The sequence below is a fragment of the Engystomops pustulosus genome, chromosome 2 (genome assembly GCF_040894005.1).
Source record: "Engystomops pustulosus chromosome 2, aEngPut4.maternal, whole genome shotgun sequence".
Classification (NCBI taxonomy): Eukaryota; Metazoa; Chordata; class Amphibia; order Anura; family Leptodactylidae; genus Engystomops; species Engystomops pustulosus.
Genome location: NC_092412.1, coordinates 149,873,614 through 149,894,871, shown reverse-complemented (window position 1 = coordinate 149,894,871; position 21,258 = coordinate 149,873,614). Strand labels below are relative to the sequence as shown.

Below are 21,258 nucleotides of genomic sequence, written 5' to 3'. Positions count from 1 at the left end.
TGACGGCCTTACAAGAAACTTCCCCGGCTAATAATAAAGTATAAATTGTAGCTGAGTAATTATAAACAACTGAGAGCAAACAATTGCTAACTCAAATTTCTGTTTTCAGCTAATATTATTTTGTTTTTTACTGAAGTTACGGCACTAGAATTGACCCCCCCCCCCCCCCCAAGAATTCCCTCCTGTCCTAGGAGTTAGTGGAAAAATTGTTTGGGATCTAGTGCACTCACGGCTAGATAACAAGGCACTCATGGAGACCACAATTCACAATTGGAGACTGCAGCACCCTCATCCCTGTACGAGGTACCACCACCACTGTCCCCAAGCTAGACGGCATCCTAGCTTACAATAAATACATGGGTGGGTTTGATCGATCAAATTAGGTGCTAAAACCATATAGTGCCTTACAGAAAACAAGGATCTAGTATAAAAAGCTGGCAGTGCACATTATACAGATGGTACTTTACAACTCTTATCAGCTATATCAAATGGTGTACTTTCCAAAATGATGTCTCTGTTTTGGTACCACTAGGGCTTTCTAAATGCATCCTGACACATGAAAAGTATTTCAGCCATATTTGTCCTTAAAAAAACTGAACAGTTCTCTTTGCCTTTCAAGTGCCACCCTGTGCCTGTTTAGCTGTGCCAAAAACCAGTCGTATGCGACAGAATCCCGGTGCAGACACCTGTTAAATACCTGTGCAAATCTCAAAAATGGCGAACAGTCCGAAGGAAGAGCAATCCGCAACACTTAGTTAATAAGCCCCAATGTGTCACAAAAAACTTCTCAAAAACAACTGGATATGTTAAAGTCTTCTGAAGTTATTACCACATAAATTGACACATCAGATTTTTTAAAAAGGGCCATATCAGGGAGGTGTAAAATGGACATTTAAGGGGTTAAAGTGCCATCATATACCGGTACTTTTATTCACAAAAAAATGCCACACAAATGCATGCACTGCCTTGCTGATTTGTAGACGTAACCCTCAGGTCAATGGGTCTTCAATAAAAGCTGAGAGCAGTGATGACATCTACCAGCTGTCCATTTGCATGGATCTATTGCTAGACAACAATGGGAAAAACCAAGATGTGTTTAAAAGAAATCAAAGTAACAAATAAAAATATGTACAAACAGACATAATACAAATATACAAATGGATTTCCATATAAATAAATGGACATGCATGCCTAAATAAGCCTTAAGAAGCAAGAATGAGTGGAGAAGATTTCTTTCAATTGGAACTAAATTATTTTCATGACAGAGACAAAATGGTTGTTGGAAAAAGCTGTAAAAAGTAATACTGCACTCCGTGCCATAAATAGACAGACAAAGTTTACGTGCATAAGCAATCAAGTAGATTTTTTTCCATTCACCTTCATTTACCAAACAATGTGCAAAACCAGACATCTGTATTCATCATATATCCATACTAAAGTGGAACTGTCAGCTCTCATTAAGCTTTGTTCACGTCTTATTGTTTATTTCTGTTTGTTTTTTGTTCCAGGAATGCACAAAAAGCATCCTTCCACTGAATCATATAATAAACACATTGGGGGACAATTATCATACACTGGCGTTTATGCATAGTCGCCTCGTGATGTATCCGGGCAGGATGCCATGCCACATTTATTCTATGCCAGGCAGGGCAACTTACTTAAAAGTCGCCACCGGCAGCAAGTGTGCCAGCGCAGGGACAGTAACGCCCCCACCGGCCCACTCCTGGCCGGTCGTGCCCTCCGCCCGGCCAGCCGCAATTCCCCCCCTCACGCCCCACTGGCTTGAAGGTGGCGGAGAGGGCTAAATAGTTGCAAGTGCTGGCAATAGGCTAGCATTTGCGATTATTTCAGGGCCTGATAAATATGCCCCTTTTTCTCATATAAAATGTAGTGAAGCTGCATTATCATACTATGGTAAACAGTAGAGATGAGGGAAGTGAATTCCATCCAAACTTTGATCACACCCTGCTTGCTTCTGTTGGGTTGTCATCCCTGTGCCTTGTGCATTTTTATCATCTGCCATCTGATTTTATTTGTACATATGACATAAATTTTTTGTACACATGACATAATATTTTGGGGTCATCTTCCCCTTATGTTAGTGTTTACCAAACTGCAATCTGGTAAGCTGCAAATGTTTGTGGAATAATATTATTTTGGGGTCACTTTGCTTTACAGTTGCCGTGAATTACACTACACTTTTTAGAATTGCTTGTGAATTAATATTATATTGGTTTTACCCTACCCCTTCAGTTAGAGTAAACTACACTGCATCATCTGCTTGTTACAATTGTTTATGGAAAAAAATAAAAATCAGTCACCAAGGCAAGTACTGGGAAACAATAGTATGCATCTAATAGCGGAGGAGCTGAGAGAACAACTGGCCGCTCCCTTTTCATGTGTTGCACCTTTCCAACAACTGATAGCTTGTGTCAAGCCAATATGGAAAGTCCAAAACCCATTACTTCTCTTCCAAAGCTGTGCCAGCCATTCATAAGTTTGTGAAGCAGAAGATAATCCAGCGTTTCAGCCTGTCTGGCACAGTTCATCCCATCCCCAACATTAAGAGCGGTAATTATGGAAACCCAATGCGTTCTTTATCTGCATCTCCAGCGTCCATAAGCTCCACTGTCTACTCATCCTCCACCGTGTCCTCATCATGCACTGTAGGCAAGGTTTGGAGTGATCCTCTGGTGTACCATCAATGCATGACACAAAGATGTCACACAGCACTTCACTTGGCTCGCCTGGGAAAAAGAAGTCTCACAGGTATGGACCTGTGGCCATGTACCCCTGCCGGAGCAGTATTGACTCCTTGAGCAGCAGCAGGAACTTGAGTCTCCAATCACAGATGAGCACTTTCCTCTACCTACAAACAGAGGAAATTGACTAGCTGCATGGCATAAAGCTGAACTGGAAGCAGCAGGGTGTTGGTCTAATTGGAGTGCACCATTTCATTCTACATCCAAGATACCATCTTGGCATTTAAAATTGAACTGTGGCCGCAATTGACCAAGTTTGCCCTGTGCAAGATGACCTGCCCAGCCAATAGTTTGGCATCAGAGCAGGGGTCTTTGTAACCCCCAAAAGAACCAGGTCACTAACATTTGTCAATATTGATCAATTGTGGATCCAGCATGATTTTAAACATTTTGTTAAATTTGTGGTGGCTGAAGCTTTAATCACTATACTGATCCAACATCAGGAGAAGCTGGAACTGCGACTGATCTAAGAACAGCAAGTGGCACACATCTGCTATATTATATATACAATAAAAGTTATGTTTTAATACTAAAATACCCCCTGTACAATATACAGTACATACCTTCATAACAACAGCTAAATTGTGATGTAAATGAACATTAATACTTTTTTCATTTATTAATAAATAATACACTTGTTTGCTAATATACACTCACTGGCCACTTTATTAGGTACACCTAGTAACGGGTTGGACCCCCTTTTGCCTTCAGAACTGCCTCAATTCTTTGTGGCATAGATTCAACAAGGTGCTGGAAGCATTCCTCAGAGATTTTGGTCCATATTGACATGATGGCATCACACAGTTGCCGCAGATTTGTCAGCTGCACATCCATGATGCGAATCTCCCGTTCCACCAACAAGGCATTTCTGCCCACAGAACTGCTGCTCACTGGATGTTTTTTCTTTTTTGGACCATTCTCTGTAAACCCTAGAGATGGTTGTGCGTGAAAATCCCAGTAGATCAGCAGTTTCTGAAATACTCAGACCAGCCCTTCTGGCACCAACAACCATGCCACGTTCAAAGGCACTCAAATCACCTTTCTTCCCCATACTGATGCTCGGTTTGAACTGCAGGAGATAGGCATGTAGACATGGTCAAGACAAAATGCCGCCATGTGATTGGCTGATTAGAAATTAAGTGTTAACGAGCAGTTGGATAGGTGTACCTAATAAAGTGGCCGGTAAGTGTATATATATATATAATGTATATATATATATAATGTACACGCATGAATTTTGTGACGTGTTGCTTGATGCGCATATACTGGGTTTCAAAACAAAATACAAATGCTCTTCATTATGGTGGGATCCGGTATTTAATCACTACAGGGGTTTCAGTATATAATAAGTGGGGGTAGTGTACATGCTACATTTAATTTAAGGGGACTATACGTATATACAGGACTATCAAATGTTTTTACGTGGCAGGCAGTGAGGTCAGTAGTGTTGTGAGGGTTATATATCTATTAAGTATTCCAATGTTGTTATCTGGCCGACATTATACTGTAAGTCACTGTGGTATTTATACAGTCCCAGTGTAGAGATGTGCTGCACAGAGCTGAAGACATCTAGGGATGGTATCAGCAGTAATGGTCGGTAGAAGTCATGATGAAATCCTCTTCCTGATTGAGAAGATCGTCATCTATAAGGTACTATTTGCCACTAATGTCTGTGGCACTGACTGATCTATTAATGTGTGATACAGAGTCAGTCTGTGTAAGACTCTGGTGAAGTTATCAAATTTCAATATTTTCTGATGAAGGTGTTGGCCCCTTTTTAAGACTTGTCAATATATTTGATGGCACATATAGCAGGGGATCAAGGGTAGGCTGCTTGGGGGAGGGGGGTTGCATTTTAATTTTTCTCCTCAGGCAGCAAAAAGGCTAGAATTGGCCCTGGTAACAGTGGTAGCAACCTGGTGTCGCAGTAGGATGGGATTTGATGCAATGGGAATCAGCAGCACTTGTAATGGCGATGGTAGTGGCAGAAAAAAAAGCAGGAGCTGATACGTGGTATATAAATTTGGCAGCATGAAAAAAAATAAAATATTGCCAACATATAATGGAGGCTGGTCAGGAAAGAAGACCAAGATTATAGTGGGCCAGTTCAGGCTACTGTTACAATTTGCCTGCCCAGGAGTGCAACACAAGTTTTTGCAAACCACATTGTCCTTGAGTAAAGTGTACTGGGTTTGCTAACTTGCCTGAGCCTGTTGTAGGGCATTAAACAACTTCTCTATCAGGATGAGTATAGGATGAACTGGCTGCTACTACAGCTCTCACTTCTGCCAGGAATTGCGTGACTCTGCTGGGGGTGAAATGAGCCTTCTTGTCAGGCACGCTGGAGACAGAAACTTGCTGGGCAAAAGCTTCAGCAAGTTTGTTACAGTTTTTCATGACAGAAAGTGAAGTTCCCCTCCCTTTCTTTTTGCACCAATGCAATAAACTGTATGCCTAGTCCACACTGATTATTCACACTCATAGAGGCTCCCTGTTAGTCAATCATTGCAACTCCCTTCAATTCCTTTCTTAGTCTTGTGGTAGGGTGGGGGCCTCTTCCTTGCTGCTTTTAGCTTTGTTTCAAACTTCAATAAAACAGAGTTAGCCACCATTTTGCAAGATTTGTCCAAAACAAATCAGAAGATATTCAGATTTGATTTGGTCCAAAGAAAACTGCTAATTCTACAAATAGACTTGTTCACCTCTAGTTATATTATTAAAATGCGGCCAAAATAATCTATTTGTAATTTATAAAAATATATCATCGTAATATAATATCATAATGTAATATATTATATATTACATATGTATTAAAAGTAAATAATAGGCACTGTTTAATAACCGTTTCATAGCAAAACAACCAAAATAGGTTAACCCATTTTGCCTGGGTATACTTGTCAAATCCAAAGGTGTAGTAGTAAGAGTGAACTCTCGCCCCCACACCAAGAACATCTGGTGCAATATGGGAGAAACACCTCTAATACCTCTGGTCCAAAGAGGTTTATGGCACAGAGTGTTCATGAATAGGGAGCGCCATGGGATGGGATATCTTCCACCCATTCTTCCCATTCTTCTACCCAAACACTCTTCTGGATTATGGCCCCAACAATACTCACTGGGAGCTTTAGTAGTTTAGAAATTCTTCTGCAACCAATGCCTCTGTATGTTTTTTCAATAATAATGTTGCAAAGATCTCGAGACAGCTCATTAGATTTACCCATCATGGGATGTTTCTTGTGTAGCAACTTGATGAGATAATCAAGGTAAACAAGGTAATAAGACATATTTTTATAGACCATCAGTTTAACCAACTGATATTATTTTTTGCTAAGTGTCAGGATTGCTTTTTTATTACTGATGGATTTCAGCTGGTTTCTTTACTCTCCATTACTTTTTTTTACCTCTTTTTCTTCATGAGTTTAACACTTTTTCCATGTATCTTAATTAATGTACATATCTTAATTTATGGATATATATGGCTTGATTTCTTTACCTCTGTGGATTGGAGGGATTGTTACAAAAAATATATTTCTTTAGAAAACATTGGTGACATGTTCAATACTTTTTTCCAATATAACTGGTCACTGCACATAACTACTACTCTGATCCATTAGTTATGATCATTCCGAAGTACTATTATCCTTATGCTATATAAACTACTACAGTCAGCTCCTGATTTATGAATACCCGACTTTCAGACGGTCCCTCGTTAGAAATTTCTCTGCCCACTGTGACCTCTGGCAATAGTTTCTGGAAGCTGAACGTAAACCCCAGACTGATAACATAAAAGTAATTAGAGGTGTCTGCAACAAAGCTTTATTATCAATTCTTTTTCCCATGACATCCTGAAATTATGAAAATCCTATTTTAACAAGGACTATTGCCTGGAGTAACACTTACAAAATATATTAGGTCTGACTTACAAACAAATAAAATTTAAGAACAAACCTACAGAAACTAACTTGTGCATAGCCCAGAGACTTCCTGTACTCTTAGGCTGCATTCACACTTACGTGTGCCCGTCGTGGTGTAGCACGGCGGGCATGCGTTGGCGCCAGGGAGAGGAAGCATGGGGCATGGTGCCTTATTCCAGGGACAGATAGGACAGGGTGAATGTAGCCTTATTATCTATGCAATGCAGTGTCCAGTTTTTCTTCTGTTTAAACAGGCACTGCACAGTAGTATTACTCTTCTCCTGTATACATGGGGACAGCACAGTACTACTACTCTTATCCTATACATTTGGGCACTGCACAGTGACACTTTTTTATCTTGCATGCAAAGACAGTTCACCTTAGGTCATTTGGACCAGTGCATCTGTACCTAACTAGCAATACCTGTGCACTAACTTATTTATGCCATGTATGTATTTCAGTACTGCAGATGTATTTCAGTATTTCAGATTGAGTTATCAAATTTTGTCACTGGGATCAGCCAATCATGATAACCAGTGCTACATCTGTACAGCAGTTTCACATTAATGCGTCCATTTTTTCTAATCTATTAGAGCAGTGATGGCAATTGGCGAACCTTTTGGAGACAGAGTGCCCAAGCTACAACCAAAACCTACTTGTATGTCGCAAAGTGCCAACATGACAATTTAAGCAGTAATTTATTGATCCCTGCTGTATCATAGGTTTTAATCGTATTGGTGTCCTGAGTTCAGCAATAGAAAGATGGAGAAATTTGGATTGTAGCTTCCCTCCAGGGTCCTCTGAAAAGGAAGAACCAGGGGACCCAAAACAGGAGCTCAAATGACAATCCATATCAATCCACACCTTCGCGCTCCTCCTGTCCTGGCAGCGAAGGATGTCACTTTAAAATAGCGCTCAGCATGCCGCGTACTGGGCTCTATTGGACCACAGGAGAAAGTCTTGAGTCGTATCTGGCAAACTCTGTGTTGGGGTGCAGGCCTGGGTGCCCACAGAAAGGGCTCTGAGTGCTATCTCTGGCACCCGTGCCATAGGTTCGCCACCACTGTATTAGAGTATCATAGCAACACACATATATAAAAGGACACAATGTTAAAAGGAAAAATGTACTAGTTAATAAAATCTTGACTTACCATGTTCTGCTGGCAAAGCCTGAAAAATTGTTGAACTTTTTGGGACATCAGGAGTTGAGAGCTACCAACTGCACTACGAATCTTCTCCAGAACTGTAAGCAAAGTTCACAAATTCAGATCACAATCTGCATCCAATCTCTTCTGTTGATTTTCTTATATTAATAAGCCTCAGCTTCCTGATTAACAAAATCAATAGCTGTTTGCCTTCACTAGAAGATCTAAATTCAAGCTTACACATCTCATTACAGAAAACTGTACTTAGCAACTGTAGAATCTGGAAAATACTCAGAATCTATGTGTGTCTGCAAATATGTATTATAAAACTGTCATTTTTCTTGTGTGTGTATAACTCTTGATAAACAGTAATGGTAAGTTCTTATTTTTATATATAATTTCCATTACACGGAGAATCATGTGTGGCTGGCAAGCATTGTGCTATGTTCACATCTGTGAGATCACCTTTACTGCAAAAGTAGCACAACATTTGATATAGAGCAAAGACACAGAACAGATCCATTTATACGGCAGCAGCCCCTTCCATCTGTTGTTTGGTTCGGTTGTTTTTGTCACTGTCACAAAATTACCTTGTCATCTGTTCACCTCTAAAGGAGAAAAGAAATGGTTAGAACATATGATCTAAGTTAATTAATTAGTAGTTAACTAGACCTAGATATAACCCAACATTCCCAGCTTTTTCTTGGCAGTTTTTGTGTTCTCAATTCTGGAGCTGTATCTGTGATATTTTTGTTTTATAGATTCTTTAGCTGGCCCAGCATATGATATGTTGATTAGTGTTTAATTTGGAATGATGTACATTACCCAAATGATTCTGAAAATATTTACTTTGTGACAAATTTTATGACACTTTCTGAGACTTTTTTTTGTTGATACAGTGACGAAAAAAGACTCAAAACGTATGTACATTCACTTTGTGAAGAAGTAACTTCTGGTCAATATGCTTTGCATTTATTTTTAAAAGAGATAAAAAAATATTATTTTACAAAATGTAGTAAACCACCAACAAATTACTACAGCTTGTAAACTACACTCCTCAATTAACTTCTCAATTGGTATGGGGAGCATTTTGACACCTCAGGTGTTATAAAAATGTATTAATATTGAATTATGAAAAATGATTCGATAAAGCACTTTAGAACCATATTTTCCCAAGGGGTCAACATGCAGCCCCTAAAAACCTATTAACTCAATCCCATCAGCCCACTGGCGAAAGATATAACAGGCGTGGGTCTCGAGTCTGCAGCAACATCTTTCAATGTTGCTGCAGTTTCTCCTGCTCCTACACTAATCATGGCAGCAAGACAAGGTCACTAGGGAGATGGCACCTGGGGACCCTAGGTAGAAGACAGAAATGGTTTATTCGCTTTTCGGTATTCGCTATGCAGGCCAGCAGACTACAGTTCAGACATCAACCTCCAGAGGGGGACATTTTTTAGATGCTAAGATTTTTTTTTTGACTGCCAAACAGCCAATCAGCCACCTTGCAGCCTATTAGCAACCACAGACATGTCTAGTTGCCATTACACACAGGAGACAAATTTAGAGGGAGGTTGCTGCTGTTCATAGGGTCAAGAATTCACAAATACCAGTGATTGCCTTTTCCAGGGCACTGTGAAGAACTGAATTGATCTACTGATCGGCTACTATAGTGCAGGACTAGATTTAGTACTATGAGCATTTAAAAACATCATCCAGAAATATCTTAAAGGCATAATTTGCAGTTGCATCAAAATCTGAAAGGTGCTGTTGCAGCATAGTTTGCCTCTCTATCAAAATCTGAAAGGTACTTTCACATTATAGTTTGCTGTTGCAGCAAAATCAGAAAGGCGCTGTGGCAGTATCGTTTGCAGCTCCATCAAAATCTGAAAGGAGCTTTTGCATTATAGTTTGCAGTTCCTGCATCGTCCAGCCGTATCTTAAAGGCACAATATCAGTCAAGTTTGCCATTCCATATACAGTTGCTGTATAGTTTGCCAACTACTCTCACAATGTAGTTTGCAGTTGCATCAAAATCTGAAAGGCACAGTTATAGTACAGTTTGCCGTTCCAGTAAAATTTGAAAAGTGCTCTTGCATTATAACTTATAGTTGCATCAAAATCTAAAAATCTTTGTTAAAATAAAATCTGGTTTGTAGTTTCATTGAAATATGAATACACCGTTGCATTATACTTTGCAGTTTCTGCATCATCTAGCAATATCTGAAAGGCACAATATAAGTATAGTTGTTGCATTATAGTTTGCAGGTGCATCAAAATCTGAAAGGCGCTGTTGCTGTATAATTTGCAGTTGCTGTAAAATGTGAAAGGCGCTGAAATCCGACAGGTGCTTTTGCAGTACTGTTTGGTGTTTCATCAAAATCTTAAAGGTGCTTTTGCAGTATTGTTTGCTGCTCCATCAAAATCTTGAAGGTATAATATGCATATAGGAATTAAAGGCATTATAGCCTTTTTGTTGGAACTGTTGTTCCAATACATTAGTATTGCAGTATATTACAATAAACAAGTGATCAAATGATCAATTGTTCATGTCCCACCCTGGGAAAGAATAAAACAGTAAAAAAAAGTTTTAAAAAAGGGCAATTAAAAAAAATTGAAAATCACCAAAAAAACATAACACATTGGGTGTCACCGCGTCCGTAACAACCCGTACAATAAAACAAAATTGTCACTGAACCTGTATGTTGACCACCAGAAAAAAATGCATACAAAACACAACAATTATAAAATGTTCACATCTGACCTCATAAAAACAGCATAAAAAGTGATGAAAAAGTAACATTTACCCTGATATGAAAACAAGAAAAAGTATAGATTGTCCCGCAAAAAATAAGCTCTAAAACAGCTCTGTAAGCAAAAAATATAAATGTTATGCCCATTGACACATGTAGATGCAAAAACAAGCAAATTTCTCACAAAATGAGTTCTATATTCTGCAAAACAAGTTAACCATAAAAAAGCCATATAAATGGGGCATCGCCGTAATCGTGATGACCCATAGAATAAAGATAACACATTATTTTTATGGTAGGGTGAACTTATGGAAAAAAAATGCTAAAAACCATAAACAAGAATAAATGATTTTTTTAACCACCACCAAGAAAGAGTTAATAAAATCTGATTATTAGCCATTGAACCCGCAATAAATGATGTACCTGAAAAGTGGATCTCATCCCCCATATGTCCTAATTACAAAAAGATAAACATTTTATAGCCTGTAAAATGTAACAATGCAGTTCTGCTCTGAATGGAACTTCCTTCTGTTCTATGCCCGGTCGTGTGCCCATACAGCAGTTAATCAACACATATGGGGAATCCTCATATTCGGGAGAAATTGGGTATCAAACGGGGTAGAGTTTTATCATTTAATACTTTGTGACGGTTTAATTTTTGGCCAAAATTAATTTAATGTAAAAAAAAAAAATTGAGTTGAGGCGGATGAGAAAAAATGAGAAAAATTGCACCCAAAATTCTGAACCTCCTAACAACCTAGAAAAGAGAGAGGATGCATAAAAAGCCATGCCTATATAAAGCAGACATTTGGGAAATGTTAGTTATAAAGTTACTTGGGTGCTATGACTATCTGCCTGAAAAGCAGAAAATTTTGAACTTTGAAAATGAATAATTTTTAGAAATTTTTTGCCGAATTTCCATTTTTTCAAAACTAAACACAAAAGATATCATCAAAATGTTTCTATTACTTTGAAGTACAATGTGTGACGAAGTACAATGGCTTAGACCAGAAGGGGTTAATAATTGCCTTTTTCAGGTAAATCTGAAGAAAATATATGATATGCTACTATGGTATAGGACCAGTGACTAATTTCATCTATATCCTTATATTGTACTATAGTGAAGTGACAGTACCCGCATTTTTATACTCATTTCATCCAACATAGACATACATCGGTAGCTGAATTTTTATTACTGAAATATTGTTAAATTACAGTCTCAAATTTTTACTTTTTAAAGGCATTTTAACTGTAAAGTCACTTAAAAACTTCATTGGATCCTACGCCTTCTTTGTCTGATTGTCCTTCATGGTCCTTCTGGTACCCCTGCTACATTGGTGACTTCCTGTTCCTCGGCCTCCTGCTGCCACTGAGCCCTCAATGTCAGATGGGAACTCAATCACCAGTGCATTCTCTAATTTCCGTATCATGTGCTCCAGTGGTGGAATCAGTGATATTATTTTCTTTTTATAGCACTGATCCAGCAGGTAGCCACCTAGTAATTGACACTGGTGGATATAAGAAAAATCAGGCCCTTCCTCTCACTGCCTTACATGATGGAAAGGGCCTTTCCTCTTACTACCTTAAAAAATGCAATGGGAAAAACCTGTCCCTGAGAGATGCCTCCTTTCCCATTCACATCCCACAACAATGCTCCATTACACTTGTGAGCTATACCGGGTTTCTCTCTGCTGAGAGCATAACTCTTCCTTCTCCTCTTCCTTCTCCATCTCCAAATCTGTCCCCTGGCTGGACAATAAAGTACCTATATGCTGTTGGACCAGAAACCAACACTGTGAGACATTTGTGGACTGGCTTGCCACGTGTTCCTCCTCTTCTTCCTCCTATACAACCATTAAATCCTCCATTATGTCTTGCAGAACCTTTTCAGGCAGGCAGGAGATGGGGATGGCAGTGGTAGCAAGTACCATAATGGTGGCTTATTGGAACCAGTGCAGCATTCCACAATTGGCCCTCATGGAGACCTAGTCATTGATGGTGAAATGCCACTTGCTGTTTTACCCTTGGCTGTGCTAAAACTGGTGGAGTCAGCCTGTCACTGACTGGATGAGGAATCAGATGAACGGGAAGGGGAGGAGGAGGCGGCAACCATAGGCAAGGAGAGATATCAGACACCATCCTTAGTGGTGGAAATATATTCTCGACAGCAATTTTTGCCTATCTTACCCATGCTTTCAAGTCCATCTATCAGTTTTGATGTGTACCCTGTGACAAATGGCATGGCTATGAAATGCTTAATGTTGAGGAGATCTGTTAGTCGGAAAGGGGAAATAGGGATTTAGGATGTTTTAGCCATATATTTACAGTTGTTCTGGAGGGGGTTTGTGGCAGTATATGGGAGCTTTATATAATCAAATGGAGAAGGAGCTTCATAATCGGCAGTAAATAAATTAGGAGTCTGTTTAAAAAAATACGGAAATGAATCAATCTATATGGGGTATATTGCATAAAACAGTATTGAGATTTTACATTATATGGCTAGTGGACATTTTATCAATGAGGGGAGACTACTGGACATTTCATTAGACAGTAGCGGATGCATTTCCCACCCTAGGCTTATCCTCGAGTCATCGTGTTTTCCCATTTTTTCGAGGTAAAATTAGGTGCCTTGGCTTACACCCAGGTCGGTTTATACTCAAGAATAAACAGTATATTATGTTTTTATATATTTTCTATATTATTTTCAAACTCATTTGAATAAATTATATATGGTGTTCACATGTAGTGATTGTGCTGGAACTTATGTGTTTTCAAGTTCTTTTTTTATCACTTTTTAGAACATCTTTCAAGTGAATTAATCGGGGTCCAATATGGATTTGGTTTTATTATTCAGATTATAATGCACAGAGCGATACCAAATATGTGAGGGGAGGGGGGGTTGTGTATTTGTGTAATTTTTTAACAGTTTTTCATGTTCTGTCTTAACTTATTTTACATTATATAGACTTGAACTTAAACCAGCAATTCTCTATGAGTTGGTGCCATGAGATGTACCATTATTTCAGGCTTTTGGTACCACTTATGACAGCTTTATTACCTGTGGTTGAGATGACCTTGCTGTTTTGAATGGGGTTGAAGCGGAAGGTTTTGAATGATTGAAGCAATATTGAACAGTCTGATATGGGGAAGGAAAAAAATTACGATCAAAATTGATTTCTTGTATAAACCAGTAGGTGAAGGGGGTCTGGGCCTTCCCTTTTTTCGGGGTTACTATTTAGCAGCACAAATTGGTTGACTAGTAAATTGGAGGGACAACTCATTAATGGTCAAATTAGTGAATATGGCACAAGGTAAGGTAGAGTCCATTTTTGAACTACTGGAAGGCTCCCTTTTAGATGGCGAGATATACCATAGCCAAATTATGGGAGGAGCCCTGAAAAAAGCATGGAGTGCTAGTAAAAAGAAACTGGGTATACACGTTTTTTTTTTAAATGACACGCCTTTGTGGTTTAATGCAAACCTAACTGGAGTAGGGGATTTACCAGATCAGAAACTTTGGTGGGGTATGGGGGTTAGGTATATATCACAAATTATAATAGACGGGCAATTCATTTCACTTACACAGATGCAAAGGCTATACGGTCTAAAATCGGTAGAATGGTTACGGTACTATCAACTAAAGCACGTTATGAAATATAATAATCACGGAATAAAAGTGAAACTGGACTCACATAAGTGTATTGGTTTTGTTAAAGCAGGTGGTAACAATAAGAAAAGTACGTCCAAAATATATAGATTTTTAAGGGATAGCTATTCGAGGAATATGACACATAAATCAAAAGATAGATGGGAAGAGATGACTGGGGCACTTAGTAAGGAAAATGGAAAGTAATTCACAGGAACACTAAATTTTGTTCACTAAATTGAAACCATAGGTTAATTTATTTTAATGTGTTACACCAGGTGTATTATACTCCAGTAGCTTTGTGTAAAATGAAATTGAAGGCAGACTCCAGGTGTTGAAAATGTCAACTGCCCGACGCCGACTTCCTACATATGGTATGGCACTGCCCGTTTATAAAAAACTTCTGGATTGAAGTATTTGGAAGAATGGATGACACCCTTAGGATTGATCTTCCCCTAAGCATTCATACAGTGATTTTTGGTCTGCTAGATAACCCAAAAATGATTAATCTATATGGTAAATTGATCGGCAGGCTGCTCAATGTAGCAACGGTAATTATAGTTAGAAAATGGGGATCCAAACTCCCTCCAAAAGTGGAGACTTGGTGGAAACTTACAATGCAGATAAAAGAATACGAACTTAATAGGTCCAAAATGACAAGAACAGAGTACAAATGGGAGAAGATCTGGTCTTCATGGCAATAGAATGTATTTTTTTTTTTTTCGGCGGGCCTGCCAGTGGGTGGAGGATGGGTGGGGGTTGGGGTTTGGTTGTGTAATTCTATCACTTCCTATGGAAAAGTAGGTTTAGATCAGAGAAACAGGCAATATGGTTAAATTGTTTTCTTTTGAGATATGACAGGTTTTCTGTCAATTTTCTCAAGAAGATATTACTGCATGTTTACTTGTCTGTATAGAGAATGCTCTTCTGTTTTAGTGTTTCTCTTAGCGTGTATTACTCATTGTATTTGATTAAATAAAGTGTTTTGTTTTTTTTTTTTAAATCGACCAATGCCTTAACTTTGTCTGCCCTCTCCATGTGGAATACACACGCAGTACTTCACACTGCCTTGAAAAGGTCAATTATTTAGCATTTCTAGCTGCCCTTCACTGTCATTCTCGTTACCTCCGCCCATGGTTGGGTCCATTCAGCACTACCCATAACATCTTCTAGCACACTGACATTAACATTATTTATTTATATATTGGATATTATTTTTTAATTATGTCTTTATTTATTTATGTTATTATGTTAAGTGCTTTTACTAGCCCATTTGGGATAGGTCAATTTCAAGTATCTTTCAGCCATCTAGCCATTACTACTTCTATTTTATAACCATTTTTGGGTTTTAAAATCTGGGTCCCTATTGAATTCAATTGGGTTTGTGTTTGGGCCAAAGTTTGTGCTGAAGTCCGGGTCCAGAACTGCAATATTTCCCAGTATTTGGTCACTATAACCATAACTGGAATTTTGCCCAACATGCTTATTACTAATTAGTAGCCATAAGCCATTCCTCAGGCTTTGTTAATTTCTTTATACCTTACTCTGACACCTGCTAATTTTACAATTATGCTTTACCTCTGAGGGGTTAAAGAATTAAAGCCATCAATTCCTTAGACTCTTCAAATTGAAGTGGCTCTAGCTAAGCCTGGCCTGTAAAAGACCTCTGGTTACTACTCTTACAGTTAAGGTAATTTACTTTCCATGCAGGAAAGCTTGGGTTTTTTTAAGTGTTTAGAAGGATATTTTTGATAGATGTGGGGGACAGAGCATGATCAATTATGGAGAGGTATTTTTGATATAGGTTAGGGGCACAGCATTCTCAGTTATTTTGTTAGGGGTATATATATAATATAAGCAGGGGGCAAGGCATAATCACTTGACTTCTGATGGGTATATTTTATGAAGAAGCACTGTGTGAGGCATAATTATTACCCATGTGACAAAAAAAAGTGACTGTGTTTTATTTTTAAGGTTGCAGTCTAAAGTTGTGCTGCAAGGTATTGAAGACATCTTGGCAACAAATTCTACAGCAATAATTCACAGCTGGGATATGGCGTCATAAGGATTTGTACCCTAAGGAGAGGTTTATCACCCATAAGGAGTACACTGGGATGAAGAGGCCACCGCTTTAAAGACAAATATGTAACAGACATGAACTAAAAAGCAAGTGATATCTGTGTCTGTGTTAGTTTTGTAGGGTTGTCAGACATGCAGTCAAAAGAAGCTGTTAAATTCTTCTAGCCAAAAGGGGAAAAAATGTGTGTAGGGTTTAATGTCTTCCAAGGATTGGAGGAGCTGGGGGAGCACAAAATGTTCTTGTATGGGTCTCTAAAATTCCTGATGACAGACCTCTCTCCTCTGCATATTCAGCATTAAAAAATGTATACCTTTTGTTTATGAGGTTGAACTGCCAAAAACTTCAAATCACTGGCTCATTTTTCTTATAAATGTATAATCACATCGCTCTAAATTTGCATTACATCAAAAAGGGACTAAATAAAAAGTTCAAAGATTTACTGGTAATGCACTGAATACATTTCAGTACATTAATTTGAGTTTATATCATATCAGAAATACTAGAAAAAAAGAATTTACATCAATTATACATTATCTTCTCAACATGATAAAAACAAATTATCAGCTGAAGTGACAAGACTCCCTATTGAAAAAATAACACAGTTATCATCAGATAAAAGTGCACTCTATTGCAAAAACTTCAAGGTTTTCCCTGAGAATTTACAGCGTAAACTTTCCCTCCATCCTCCATAAAAAGGCAAAGCTAAGGAAAAGTTTTATTTGGGATTTTTTTTTGAAGGTTAAAGAACCTATCACATTTTTCACAAATACATCTAGTAACAGGTTCCAATAGAGCCCTATTAGCTAAATAGCATCTTTTTTAGCTAGAAATTGTCTCCCTCACTTCCCCATAAAATCAACATTGTTCTCTTACCTGGCCTACAGCTGCAAGTCAGAGGAGAGGTGGCCTCCTAGACCAAGTTTAGCAGATCCTCCCCATACTCCATGCCTATTCTCCACATACAGCACTTCATGTAATGGACTAGGGTGGTGTAATCTAAGGTCCTTTAACCCCTCACATTTGCAAACTCTACCCATGTATGTATCTGATCACATGAAATTACAGGCATGCTGAGATTTCTCCATTTAGGGAAAAGGGCAATGTCTTATTTATTTTGGGTGGGTTAATTTCAATGGCAAGGTCCTTTTAACATAGAATACCAATCTCCTATTAGATGCTGTGAGCACAATTTTATCATTTCATTATATAAATGTAAGTACTTCAAATTTAAGGTAAAAGAACTTGTGCTTATTTCAACACTACTATTCCTTCCATCCCTCATATGCATCTTAAAAGACAGATTAGGAAGAAATATAGTTGTGAATATTTTTCTGTGTCATGACATTTTCTTTAGTCCTTCAGGGTTTCTTTTTAAAAATAAGAAAAGAAGAAGAAAGAACAGGCAGATACTATTAGGCAAGGTGACCTGGACATGCTGTATTAAAATGAACAGAGTCAGTTTTAGACAGATGTATGGACGAATCATTCATTTAAAATGATAGATTTTCCTTTGGACACCCCAGCTACTGTTGTAAAGCAAATTGCAAGTCAATGGCCATAGTTTTGTATTACCAATTAATAATTTAAGCCATACAATTTATTTCAAATACTTATTTATTTCAAATATAATTGGAAATACTTTAGTACATCACCATTAGAAGTCTGTCAGAAGGTATCATATTATTTCTTTCTCCATAAGAATATATTTCATATCATCCAAGGCATGTTTAAATGGAGAGGGCTTTACTAGCTGAACGAGGGCATGCAGCGACGTTTCGGATAACACAATCCCATAAACCGTCAAGCAGCGACCTCTAAGTTCTTCTAATTTTATTAGACAACACTTACTCCACAGTCTATACTCCAACTATATACAACAATGCTAATACAAACATATAACATTTACAGAAAAACCCTAAATTGCATTGTTCATTTAATCTATGAGGGTGGAGAGTCCCAAGTTAAGTAATCCAAAATACCTCCCTCAAGAGGTGTTGCCTTCTAACATTAACCCTATCGGTCCTATCTACCTGTTCAAGTATTAACCATCGTAATTCAAACACCCTAGAGCAGTGATGGCGAACCTTTTGGTGAGAGAGTGCCCAAACTACAACAAAAATCCACTTATTTACCATGAAGTGCCAACATGGCATTTTAAGCAGTAACTTATTGCTACCTGTTCGTCCAATATTTCAATCGTATTGGCCCCCTGAGGAAACCAATACAATTGAAAAAGGAAAGGCAAATTCAGACTCAGACATTGTAGCTTCTCTCCAGGGTCTCTCAGTAGAGGAATAATGGTGGGTCCAGCAGGAGAACCTCCAAAGATATTACAGTTCTCTCAACACCTTCTCAATTTTAATACAGTTCGAAACAACTTTAAAACAGCACTGAGAGCAGCATCTCTTGCCTTGGTCTGCAGGAAGATTTGGTGAACTCTGTCCTGAGGCAATGGTCTGAGTGCCCACAGAAATGGCTCTGAGTGCCACCTGTGCCATAGGTTCGCCACCACTGCCCTAGAGCTTTATCTCTAAAGTGTCTAGTGTGTCACCATGACATTAGCTTTAACAACATCTCCTGCTTTCAACGATAGAAAATGCCTAATGGATGACTTATGTTCATTTAATCTAACTTTAATACTCCTCAACGTTTGTCCAATGTTGGCTAAACTATGTGGACATTTAAATAACAACAACATATAAATAACGTTAGAACTATCACATGTAAAAACACTTTTAATGTCAATCAGTGTGTGTTTCCGTGGATGATCAAATTTATCTCCTTTAATATTTGCTGTACAAGGCTGGCATGATAAGAATGCATATGTACCTTTTTTTTGGATACGCAACAACCTCTGTTTCTATTTACCTTTCTTATAGATTAACTGAGGTCTGTTTCTTAATAATTTGCCATATTTGGGGTTGTGTGACTGATCAATTTTTCACAATAACCTTTTTTACCATATTGGCATGGCAATCATATTTAGAAATTAACACCATATTATCAGTTTTCATCTTATCTTTTTCCTTTTGATCTCTTTTCATGGGATCTGTAATAGTTCTAGTCCTGTGTTTCTCATTTATTCACCAATTGCTCCACGTGTGTAGTATACTCAATGTTATTACTACATATCCGAGAGCTCTTATAAATTGCCCCCTAGGTATGGCTCAAAAAGTTTGGGGAGCATGCTGACTATTACAAAATAATAAATTATTCCTATCAGAGGGTTTAGAATACAACATATTCACAAATGTATTAATGTTAGAAGCATCTCTTTGAACTTCAATGTCCAAATAATGTAACACTTCTATGCTACTTTCCAATACAAATTCAGTCAATGAATGTCGGCTGTTCAGATAATCAACAAACTGATGTAATGACACCTCATGGCCTTTCCATTATAAGCAGACATTGGGGCATATTTATCAAGTGTTTGAAAGTCAGAATATTTCCAATTGCCCATGGCAACCAATCACAGCTCCCCTTTAAAATATTAATGAGCACTAGTGAAATGAAAGCTGAGCTGTGATTGGTTGCCATGGGCAACTGGAAATATTCTGACTTTCAGACTGCTTGATAAATCTGCCCCATTGTCCACATACCTGGTCCATAACAAAATCGACAATGATCTACAATGATCTACATGATCTACAATGATTTGTTTAAAAAAAATTAGATAAATATGTTAGCGTAACTTGGAGCCACAGGTTCCCTGTAGCTGCAAGTAAAACTGGTCTCCAAAACTAAAATAATTTCTAGTTAGGATCAAAACCAACAGACACATCAAAAATTGTAAGGTATAATTATTCTTAGATTCTTGGTACAACAACTCTCTTACTCCTTGCATCCCTTCAGCATAAGGTATATTAGTGTATAAACTTTTAACATCTAGAGTACACATTATAGTGACTTCTGCAGAATCGATGATCTCTATTCCCTCCAAAAATAAACCAGTATCCATCAGGCAATGAGGTAACTTTTTTTGCAATATTCTGCAGAATGAACCAGCGTAAATCAACAAGAGATGAAGCTCCCTTATGTATCTTAGGTAATAAATACACTCAACGGCCACTTTATTAGGTACACCATGCTAGTAACAGGTTGGACCCCCTTTTGCCTTCAGAACTGCCTCAATTCTTCGTGGCATAGATTCAACAAGGTGCTGGAAGCATTCCTCAGAGATTTTGGTCCATATTGACATGATAGCATCACACAGTTGCCGCAGATTTGTCGGCTGCACATCCATGATGCGAATCTCCCGTTCCACCACATCCCAAAGATGCTCTTTTGGATTGAGATCTGGTGACTGTGGAGGCCATTTGAGTACAGTGAACTCATTGTCATGTTCAAGAAACCAGTCTGAGATGATTCCAGCTTTATGACATGGCGCATTATCATGCTGAAAGTAGCCATCAGATGTTGGGTACATTGTGGTCATAAAGGGATGGACACGGTCAGCAACAATACTCAGGTAGGCTGTGGCGTTGCAACGATGCTCAATTGGTACCAAGGGGCCCAAAGAGTGCCAAGAAAATATTCCCCACACCATGACACCACCACCACCAGCCTGAACCGTTGATACAAGGCAGGATGGATCCATGCTTTCATGTTGTTGACGCCAAATTCTGACCCTACCATCCGAATGTCGCAGCAGAAATCGAGACTCATCAGACCAGGCAACGTTTTTCCAATCTTCTACTGTCCAATTTCGATGAGCTTGTGCAAATTGTAGCCTCAGTTTCCTGTTCTTAGCTGAAAGGAGTGGCACCCGGTGTGGTGTTCTGCTGCTGTAGCCCATCTGCCTCAAAGTTCGACGTACTGTGCAATTAGAGATGCTCTTCTGCCTACCTTAGTTGTAACGGGTGGCGATTTGAGTCACTGTTGCCTTTTTATCAGCTCAAACCAGTCTGCCCATTCTCCTCTGACCTCTGGCATCAACAAGGCATTTCTGCCCACAG

The 21,258-nt window shown here is 38.5% G+C and overlaps 1 protein-coding gene and 1 long non-coding RNA gene across 10 annotated transcripts in view; one reads left to right on the top strand and one right to left on the bottom strand.

Annotated features, from left to right (window-relative positions):
• Positions 1-16,629, top strand: part of LOC140118675 (uncharacterized) — a 34,693-nt gene extending 18,064 nt beyond the window's left edge. For both annotated transcript variants that reach the window (XR_011853235.1, XR_011853236.1), the window contains exon 3: positions 16,195-16,629. This is a non-coding gene — a long non-coding RNA (uncharacterized lncRNA). The remainder of the gene's footprint in view (positions 1-16,194) is intronic.
• Positions 1-21,258, bottom strand: part of DLGAP3 (DLG associated protein 3) — a 292,505-nt gene that overhangs the window by 6,612 nt on the left and 264,635 nt on the right. For all 8 annotated transcript variants that reach the window (XM_072136868.1, XM_072136867.1, XM_072136866.1 and 5 more), the window contains one exon: positions 7,828-7,919. In XM_072136868.1, coding sequence (XP_071992969.1) covers positions 7,828-7,919 — 92 coding nt within the window. The remainder of the gene's footprint in view (positions 1-7,827; positions 7,920-21,258) is intronic.